The 10865-nt window shown below is 31.6% G+C and overlaps 1 protein-coding gene across 4 annotated transcripts; it reads right to left on the reverse strand.

The window, feature by feature from the left end:
• Window positions 1-333: 333 nt before the first annotated feature.
• Window positions 334-5356, reverse strand: LOC111382677 (ubiquitin-conjugating enzyme E2 20-like). Of its 4 annotated transcripts, XR_002700589.1 has the most exons (7): window positions 4993-5356; window positions 4590-4617; window positions 4250-4477; window positions 3882-3945; window positions 3731-3790; window positions 1579-1789; window positions 780-1460 (listed from the first exon to the last, which is right to left on the reverse strand). XR_002700589.1 is itself a non-coding variant. In XM_023006713.1 (6 exons), exons 1-6 carry the CDS (start codon window positions 5118-5120, stop codon window positions 1752-1754), a joined length of 546 nt encoding a protein of 181 aa, XP_022862481.1. In that variant the 5' UTR covers window positions 5121-5356; the 3' UTR covers window positions 780-1751. The 4 variants fall into 4 exon arrangements, 3 of the variants coding, with proteins under 3 accessions (XP_022862484.1, XP_022862481.1, XP_022862482.1); XM_023006713.1 differs by having other exon boundaries at window positions 780-1789; XM_023006716.1 differs by lacking the exons at window positions 3731-3790; window positions 3882-3945; window positions 4250-4477; window positions 4590-4617; window positions 4993-5356 and adding an exon at window positions 334-752 and having other exon boundaries at window positions 1000-1088; window positions 1332-1753.
• Window positions 5357-10865: the final 5509 nt, after the last annotated feature.

The raw sequence follows: 10865 nt of genomic DNA on the forward strand, positions 1-10865 counted from the left end.
GCCACCTCTCATTGAACCGCATGGAGAATTTCCTAAATCGCGTAGGTGCAGCCGGTGCAAATCAATAGGATATACTCGTCAATATTGTACAAGTCGTGTTCCTCTAAATGATAGTTAGATATTGTACAAGTCATGTTCCATTTGAATTAAACAGTGTTTGCATTTATTACACGATAACAAATTAATTGTCGTCGTAGTTAATAATCATTTCATAATCCATAATCCATTACAGTGTGTTACAAACATTTCGTAAGTACAACAAATCAATAGTTATAGTGTTCACAATTATTTTGTAATTACAAAAAATTACAACTAATAATTACAATAAATCTATTGATCACCTTAATAGAATAGACTCATGCCATAAATTCGATGTACTTTATTGCAAAAATGTCACAATCGCCCCTACAAATGAACCACTTACTTATCACAATCTATCGTGTCTCGCACGATGGTTAATCTGTCCTTCAGAGTCAATCTCACCTGTCTAGCCATCATAGGGACAAAAACAGCAATGGACTCCAGATTTTGTTCGAGCTAACCCTTTGTAGACATGAATAATGGAGTTAAAAATACCAATACAAAATGGACTTATTTTCATTGCATAAACAAACAATGATATGTAAGTCATAAAAATTATTAGTATGACTACTTCACTTATATCATCAGCAAGCCAGGCTCCTGAAGTGATGATGTCGTGGAAGCACTTATAAGTATCGGGAATCGTCACAGTATCGATCGTACGGCTGGTCCTGACAAAAAGAAACAGAGAATAGATTTTGTTCGAGCTAACCCTTTGTAGACATGAATAATGGAGTTAAAAATACCAATACAAAATGGACTTATTTTCATTGCATAAACAATGATATGTAAGTCATAAAAATTATTAGTATGACTACTTCACTTATATCATCAGCAAGCCAGGCTCCTGAAGTGATGATGTCGTGGAAGCACTTATAAGTATCGGGAATCGTCACAGTATCGATCGTACGGCTGGTCCTGACAAAAAGAAACAGAGAAAGATGTACTGTGATGGACGGCACTCTCGGCCTCTTGCCTACCACCAGCTCCGGCAAGTCAACAACACGCTTTTTCGTCCCAGTCACAGCCGTCGTCCTCCCTTCACCCACCACCCTATGATCACCTCCTGGTCGTCACCTCCGTCAACCCATCATCTACCTGCTATATCACCTCGAAGTGCTAGGTCATCATGAAGGTCCCCTAAATGCTCGCGCAGCACTCTAACATCATAAGCTATATCCTCGACTCTCTAGTCAGACGAAAGTACATATAATCAGAATAATCACCCTGAGGGGGAGGAAGTGACGTCGGCGGCGAAGGTGATGCCCTCGGCGGAGGTGATGCCGCCAATGGAGGTGAAGCCCGATCAACTGGTCGGGGATCGAATCGGACATCTGGTCGTCTTGGGCCTGCGGAACCGCTACTTCACCCACGAGACCCTGCGACTTGACATATTGACATATTGACTATGTACAAAGCGGGTGGTGCTTGCAACACATAACTAACATACAAATTCAATAAAAAAATGTTTTAACATTGATTGCGTTAATCATTTACCTGCAGCGTTAACGGGAATCCGTACGTGTCGTACTTACGCACGGGCCTCTTGGGCTGTTGAAGCGATCTATGTCGTCGACGATCTCGAGATGGAAGAGGTCGATTGCAGTCTTCTTGTGATGACATCGCATCATGCTCTCAATGATGTAGACCAGACCTAACTCGTGATCTAATCAACGGTCCTGGCACAGCTCCAGAGACTGTCTCAACTCTGCATCCAAAGAGAATATTCTAACATTGTACATGAAATAATGGAATGAAGCATAATAACCCAAAATTAAGCAAACCGAATTTTTAACCGTATTATCGAAAATTAATAATTACCATAAAAATTAAAATTAAAATAACAAAATAAAATGGAAATTAAAATTACAATTACAATTAAATTTAACACAAAAAGCTAAAATTAGAATTAAAAAAGTAATTTTAAAATTAATTTTAAAATAACAAATAGAATTCAAATTAAAAATTATATAAAATGAAATTTAAAATTTAAAATAAAAATGGTATTCAATTAAATTTAAAATAAAAAGTTAAAATTAGAATTAAAAAAGTAATTTCAAAATTAATTTTAAAATCATAACATTAAAATTATAAACTAAATGAAAATTTAAATTTAAAATAAAATAAAATTTAAATTTAAAATTTTAATTTGAAATTAATTTTAAAATAACAAATTTCTTTACATTCAAATTATAATTAAAAAAATGAAAATTTAAAATAAAATTACAATTAAATTAAATTTAACATAAAAAGTTAAAAAAGTAATTTGAAAATAACAAATTTCTTTAAATTAAAATTATATAAAATGAAAAATTAAATTTAAAATAAAATTACAATTTAGAATTAAAAAAGTAATTTTAAAATTAATTTTAAAACAACAAATTTCTTTAAATTAAAATTTAAAATTAAATTAAAAACTAAAATTGAATTTAGAATAAAAATTTTAAATTAGAATGAAAATTTATTTTGAAATTAATTTTAAAATAACAAATTTATTTACATTAAAATTATAGTTAAAAAATTTAAATTTAAAATAAAATTACAATTACAATTAAATTTAACATAAAAAGTTGAAATTATAATTAAAAAAGTAATTCTAATAATTTTAAAATAACAAATTTCTTTAAATTAAAATTATAACTAAAATTTAAAATATAATAAAAAATTAAAATTAAAAAGTCAGAATTTGGATTAAATAATTAATTTAAAAATAAATTCTAAATTAACAATTTTCTAAATTAAAAATTTTTAATTTAAAATAAAAATTAGAATTAGTCGGCCGGCTGCAACCTTTTCATCTCCAGTCGTCGAATTTCACCATTTTCGACGAGTTGGAGCTCCCAAAAAACAACAAAAATTGGCCAATACACTTCATCTATACGCAAATCTACCATAAATCATGCATTTCGTACCACAAAAATCATATTCCAACCTATCTAATTAAAACTCAACAAAACCCAATAATCTAATTATAATTTCACAAACACTAACATTTAGAACTCTTAACAGCTGTTAACCAAAAGTTCTTTGGTGAGGAAGATGTCTGGACGGTCGACTGTCAGTAAATCTAATTTTTCCTTTCCAAACTGTCGAGAGAGAGAGAGAGGAAGATGGAGGGGTATTTTTGAAAAAGTGTCTTTAAATTGTGTATTCCTTTTTTTTTTTTTTTTTAAATCAGTAAGACCAAAGTGGAAATAATGGTGGGTCAAATGGCCATTTTCACTTATTTCCGCGATTTTAAACTTTCTGATCCTATTGATCGTATTGTTACGCTGTTCAAAATTACGTAAGGTAATTCTGTCGGATTGTTTGGAAGGAGAAACTTATACTCCAGGAACAATAGTATAATGCTTCAAATTCGAAGACTTTCCAAGAGAAACATGCACACACAGAGTATATGATATTCCTTTTCTATTGTAAAAATGGAAAGAATTGTGCCATTGATTTTCTAAATGAAAGCTTTATTTTTCCTTCACAGCAGTAATATGGAAAAAATGAGCAGATGAAACACCATTTGCCTTTATCCACTGGGCTTGTATAATTTCTCCACCATTTTCGCCGAAATAAAAATTATGAAAAATTCAGATAAAAATCAATCATGGCTGCAATTTTACAGGGGAAAAAATTGTCTAATTCATTGGTTCCATACCTGCACGATTTCTCCATAGTGATGTTGCTTGTGTGTTGAGAGGTGAACTAGTGTTCGGCTCTACATTACAGCAACGCGTGAAAACTAAGTCACAAAATAGTTACAGCAGTATGATCAAGGGCAAAAAACTAAATGATTCGTGCAAAATTACCTCCAAGCAAGCTCTGAATCGATAGCAGTATTGTTCTCACGTCGTAGGCAGATGACCATTTATCCTGCGAAAAATGGAAAATAAATGTCAGATGCTCGTGTCTCTATCGATAATTTTCCAATGAGACGAGTTGGAATGAGAAAATATGAATAGAGTCGCATCTGAATGGACTCCAATGCATATTGTAATCTCAGAAAGTTTTATGAATCGACATTTTGTCCATTGCACGATAATTTCTAATATTGCAAACCAAACATGCAAACACGTCCCATTCTAAAAGTTTTCTAAACATAAGAGCATTTTTTGACACATTGAATAAGTTAAGCAATGTAGCTAGAAAATTGAGAAGATTATTATTTGATAATAACCTGTAATATGTCCAAGCATATGTTTCCGTGCATATCGAAGTTGGGATGAAAGCAGCTCGTCTCGAATTTGACCCCTGGAGGCTTGAAAGGGTAGTCAGGAGGAAATAAAAGTGATAACTTGTATTCCGTCCCTTCAAATACTGCGTCTTTGCTGCCAATAATTGTTCCCTTCCAGTGGAATATATTGTCTTCCTCCGGGAAAGCTGATATTCCAGTATCTCCACTCATCTAAAATTCAAGAATTCAACAGTGAATCGTTAACTGAAAGTGCCCTAAAAGACGGGATCAGGGTGAATTAATCGAGTCGAGAAATATGCCTTTAAGCTAATATGGTTCTTACCATTAGGGCCATCAGTTCAGATCGCAACCTGTTTATTGAATAAAAGGAAAAGATAAAAAGTCAGGATCAAAAGTGGTTTTAGCGTATGAAATTCACCAAACAGGTTAAATTAAGGAAAAAAAATTGCTGAGAACATAATCTCTAGCGAATCAGAAAATTAAGGTTTTCTTTAATTACATATACCAGTGAAAAACACAAATTAAGAAAATCACTTCAAACCCTAGAATTTGACTTTTAATAAAGATAATTAATAGGTTCCAAGAAGACAGTCCCAGTTCAAAATTCAACAAACAGATCATATCATTATAACCCATGTAAATAAATCAGGAAATGTAAAACGTGAGTGAGGAACCATATAATTAATTAATAATAGTAATGAATAATTTGAGAAATGTACACACACCTTTTCAGAACAGACTGTGTATCAACGGTTTTTGCAGTCGGCAAAGGATTCTTGGACGGTGAAACTACCGGTCCGGCGGGGAAGCCGGCGCCGGCGGCATTTGTGCTGTTATTATTAATTGTAGCCATTGTCTTTCTTTTTTATTCTTTTCCTCTCGAAGATCAAAATCGACTATCAAATATTAAATTGCAATATTAGAATGAAGAAGAGAATTAAGGGGAAAATCTCTTATTCTTCTGCGAGAGAGAGAATGGGGGCAGGGGGTGGTGAAACTTGAAAGCGTATTTCATAAGAGAAGAAGATGGAAACGATGTCGCTTTAAGAATTAGAGAACCCTCTCGGATTTTTGACTGTTAGACGGGCGGCGCAAACAGTGTTGTTTTTCTTCTAACGGCTAGTTTATTGGGTTTTCCTTCTTTTTCAAAATTAAATCCAAACAATAAATAAATTATAATTGGGTGGTTCTTATTGATTGAAATTGTTAGTAAGACCCCGTTTGACTGCATTTATTTTCATTACATTTTTCTTTCTCATATTTTTAACCACACAAGCTTTCATACAATAATATTACACGTAAAACGAAAAATTTTCCTTCTTTTTCAATCACTCATTTTTCAAAAAAATACTATTCCATCAATTTTCACTTCCACAAAATGGGGACCAAACGGGGGATGAATGAAGAATAAAATGCAGTTTGAAATTAAGCCCTAGTTTGCAGATGAGAAGTTAATTAAAATTTCAAATCAAAATTAACAATTAATTTTAATTATATATTTCATGGGACCCGCAACTTTCAATAACATATTTAATCAACTTTTATCAAAATATACTAAAGATTTGATTTTAATTTATATCAAACAGGGACTAAATATGATTTAGATTTAAACGGATCTTGATTTGTTATGTGGAGGAAAAAATTAATTTAAAGGGTTATTCGACATAATATATATGATACATATTAAAATTACTTGTAAATATATAAGATGTGTATCATTGAATCGATTAGATGCTCCATACTAGTAAATAATGTCAAACAAAAAAAGTTAAAATTTAATTTATTAAACAAACCAATCCTACCTAATACTGAGTATATATGCACATAAGGTGTATAGATACGTAGATTACTCTTACAAAGTCCATCTTACCAGATAAGTCAATACATAATAGACATTTCATTTTTCATAAATAATACCATACATTGTACAGAACAATATTGGACAACATTAAGATGACCAAGTTTTTTACTTTTTAACTCATTCTGTTTAATATTGTACATTATTGCAGTTGCACATTCCACCGGATTTGAAATGGAACTTGGGAATTTGGAAGGACATGCAACAAGGAAAGTATACTTGTCCTAGCAAGGAATAGATGACCAAAATTTTGAGAAAAGAATTTTTTGCGGGCTAACTGGTAATTAGCAAAAAAAAAAAAAAAAAAAAAAATTAAAAAAAAAAAAAAAAAAAAAAAAAAGCTAAGATTCTAATAAAATTTAAGCTTTAAGATCCAATATTAAATTACAGTTACGCCAACAAACAAACAGAAAAGAATTGGGAAAAAACCGGCACAAGACTGTCCCTTTCTCATAAATATTTGAACCAAGTTCTACAAACTATGCAATTCTTTTTTCTTTTTTATTTTTTTTTTCTTTTTTCAAGTAGTGATACTTTCTTGGACAACAAAAGAATAAAGGAATATATCTGAAGGCATGCAATATAATTCTGGGCATTCAAAAATCAAAGTGCTTCAAGTTGCACATTTTGAGCAACTCTTACAATATCATTGGCAAAACCAGTTGAAACGAACTTATTTTCTGTATCAATGACGATTGACAAGTAGAGACATCCTAGCCTATACTTTACCAGCGACCTCGAGAACTTCATCCTACAAGAGATCATTAATTATCATGAAATTTTGAACTTTCCTCCCAAGATGTTCGGCTAACCTTAAAAGTAAAGGTGTTTCAGAAAAAAGTTTGGATAAGGAAAAAGAGTTATTTGTTAAGGAAATCTTTTAAGCTTAGCCGAACATAACTAAAGTTTATTGGAATATTCTTTGGTAGCCGACTAGAAGGGGTATATGAAGACGGTAAAACTCTTGCAACTAAAAAGTTCATTTAGAAAGTTGAAATATTTGATAAGGTGGCTCTTTAACATTCTTATTCCAGTAAGTAGTAATTTATCAATAATGTTCAGACAAATCCCACGCAACATCGGACGATAAATTGACAATGGTATCATATTTTAGGAGTTTTACCTTCAAATTTGACTTTAGTAGACTCTTAAAAAAGCAGGATACAACGTTCGAAAGCAGAGCATCAAGTGTCATAAAGTAATCTGTTTTGAGATGACAAAAAACATTATTTGATTCTACAAGAAGCTAACCACTCTTCATCAGAATCCAAAAATATTGATCTACTAAGACCAGTCTGGTTATAATCACGGTTAATGAATCAAAGAGACGAGTGAACAAATAAGACTCTATTGTAGCCATATTTGAAATAACAGAATTGATTGAAACTGCATCTGATCTCTGCTTGTATAACTCTGAGCAAGTAATTTAATTGCTATGCACTTCGCATTTTGCAACTTGTTAAATGCCATGCTTCCTCTAGCATCGACCACAAATATATCTTGTTGGCTGTCATGAATTGTAGTTTGTGATAATTAACCGAGTCATGATTTATAGTTGTTTCCTAAAAAATCGAACTTCTTCATCAACTGTTAAATTTTCACGTCCCACTGATTATCAGAGAATACATTATTATTTCATAAAAGTCAAATCATAAACCACAAGATTGGTCATTCATAGAACGTCTTCGAGTTGCATTAATACCAATATTGTGGTGGATCACAAATACAAACACATATTAGACTAGTTCAATATCACTGATTCACAAAACGTCTTCAAGTTGCATCAACTGATGTATTTGTAGTGGTTCATAGTTACAAAACACTAGAACTGGTCTCAATGTCACACAAAGGAAGTGTCTATAGTCACCAGCATATGAAAATACTACACATATTTTTTGAATTGTTAAATTTTATTTCCACAAATGTTATAGCATACGTAGATAATTTTATAAAAAATGGGAAAAAATATTATTGGGCCAGATGGGCCTGCCATCCCTTGACATATCGGCCTCTCCACTTCTTCTTTTTTTTCCTCTTCTTACCATTATTGATTAATTTCTATGTTTAATCTTGCTTTTTCTAATATTTTTATTCGTAATACAAATATGGCATCAACATGTATCTCTATTTTATATTTTGATGAATTTCAAAGGAATGAAAAATAGTCAATGAAAATGAAAATAACATCAAGTACATCGTTTATGAAAAATGTACCATGATATACAAAAATAAATAAATAAAAATTAATTAATTAATTAAGAAAAAATTAAAATATTTGTAAGATTCAAATTTTAAAAAAAAAATAGGAAATAAAAAAACACACGTAGAAAAAAAATGAAAATGAAATTGAAAAAGAAAAAATAATTGATGAAAGAAAATAAATTAAGAAAAAAAGTAAAAAGAAATTGAAAAAATATATATATACGATTTAAGATTGAAAAAAAAAGAGGAAATAAAAAAATTAACAACAAAACAGAAAATAAATTAAATTGAAAAGAAAAATGAAAAAAAAAAGGTTGGACTAGACCAGACCCAACTAGGTCGGATCCGAATGACCTCGGTCTACCCAACTCCAGATCCAGACATCCATGCCAAATCCGCCTGGACGTCCGAGTCCGAATCAAGATAATCGGCAGAGATTTTCAGCTAGCTCCGCCCCAAAAATACCAATTTTTGGTCTATTTCAATCTCAAATTTAACTTTTCTTTCATTTTAACCATAAATAAACCTCAATATTTGTATTATACTCATAAATTAACACATTCAATGAAAAAATCAAATCTCTACATCTACCACAATGAAATACTAAAGATTTCAAACAAATACTAACATTGTCAAGTTTAGAAATGAATGAGGAAGTCAATTTCATCTTTAAGCTTGGAGTCCGGATTTGCTTCCTTTTGTTTTTCTTATTTTATCTTTTCTTTTCAAAGGGTATAATGGGTAATTGAACATTTTGTTTTGTTTTTATCTTTTATCTATCTTTTTTTTTTTTATCTACCACAATGAAATACTAAAGATTTCAAACAAATACTAACATTGTCAAGTTTAGAAATGAATGAGGAAGTCAATTTCGTCTTTAAGCTTGGAGTCCGGATTTGCTTCCTTTTGTTTTTCTTATTTTATCTTTTCTTTTCAAAGGGTATAATGGGTAATTGAACATTTTGTTTTGTTTTTATCTTTTATCTATCTTTTTTTTTTTTCATTTAATACTGGTCAAAGTTCATTTTGAAAATTGGGCCGGGTCATTCAGTCATTGGCCACTATTTCCTCTACGTAGAGGGAGGGACGATTTTTGGGGTATGAGAATTTGGTTGTGGTTGACTGGTTGTTTTCATTTAGGTTTTAGTTTTTATTTTTTATTTTTGGACTTGGGAGCTTATTTCAAATTTGGACAAGGGTTGGAATTAAAAATTTAAAAAAATTCTGGGCTAAGGCTAGCACAGGCTCCAAGCCCAAATCTGCCACCGTGCTACAAGGATTTTTTGTATTGTTGTCTATTTCCTTTCCTCCAGGTACAAGGATTTCTGTTTCTTTTATTTTATTTGATTTTTTTGGTTCCCCTTTTTTCCTGGGAATTTGTAGTCTTAGTCCCCAATCTATTGTTCTAGTATCAAGTTAATCCTTAAAAAAAAAAAAAAAAAAAAAGCAAAATACGCGAAACTTTACTATCGTGACCAAAACTTTAATTTGAACTCTTAAGGAAGGGTCGCAGCGACATAATAATATAACCAAAATTATATTCGAGTTATATAGGGAAGTTTTATCTTAAAACGAAACAAAACATTTTTTTCTCGGTCACTACGACTCTCTCCACTTAAAATAATTTCGTACTCGAAATTTAACTTACTTGTTTTAAGAAGATCGGGTACTTGGCTAAAATGTCATCTTCTCTTTCCCAAGTAGTCCCTCACCATGTTTACTAGATTTTAGCTAGTGGAACTTTTCTATTTCTCAAGACATAGTCCTTTCTCTCCAGAATCATTGCCGAAGCTTCCTCGTACGTCATATACATCTAGTGATTGAACATTCACCACATGATTAGAATTCGGAATGTACTTTCTCAACATAGAAATGTGAAATACGTTGTGCACTGCTGATAGTTCGGGTGGTAATCTAATTGATATGCCACATTCCCAATCTTTTTCAAGAATCTCAAATGGACCGATAAATGTAGGACTCTCAACTTTCCTTTATTTCCAAATCGTAGTATTCCCTTCATCGACGCGACCTTGAGAAATACTTTCTCTCCAACTTCAAAAGTCAATTCTTTTGTCGGCATAGCTCTTTTGACGGTCTTAGGCTGTCTTAATTCTTGATCTAATTTTATATATAGCCTCCACAGTCTTCTCAACCAATTCTGGAGCCAAAATTCTCCTTTCACCAACTTCATCACAATATAATGGTGAACGACGATGTTTACCATACAAAGCTTCATACGGTGACATGCTAATTGTAGCTTGAAAGCTATTGTTTTATGCGAATTCAACCAACAGCAAATGATCTTCCCATTTACCACCCAAATCTAGGATACAAGCTCTCAACATTTCTTTAAGAACTTGTATGGTTCATTCAAATTGTCCGTCAGTTTGAAAATGGTATGCAATACTAAATGTTAAACTTGGTACCTATAGCTTTCTGAAGACTTATCCAAAACTTCAAAGTAAACATTAGGTCTCTATCTAATACAATAGATGCCGGAATACCATGAAGCCGCATAATCTCTCTGACATAAATTTG

Source organism: Olea europaea, unplaced genomic scaffold (genome assembly GCF_002742605.1).
Source record: "Olea europaea var. sylvestris unplaced genomic scaffold, O_europaea_v1 scaffold2547, whole genome shotgun sequence".
NCBI classification, from domain to species: Eukaryota; Viridiplantae; Streptophyta; class Magnoliopsida; order Lamiales; family Oleaceae; genus Olea; species Olea europaea.

Bases quoted from the DNA above. Each gene is read 5' to 3' on its own strand.
- LOC111382677 (XM_023006713.1), bottom strand. From the start codon at position 5,120: ATGGCTACAATTAATAATAACAGCACAAATGCCGCCGGCGCCGGCTTC. The intron at 4,618-4,992 runs GTGTGTGTACAT...TTCAATAAACAG, and splicing joins ACACAGTCTGTTCTGAAAAG to GTTGCGATCTGAACTGATGG. The intron at 3,791-3,881 runs GTAATTTTGCAC...GCTGTAATGTAG, and splicing joins GATTCAGAGCTTGCTTGGAG to AGCCGAACACTAGTTCACCT.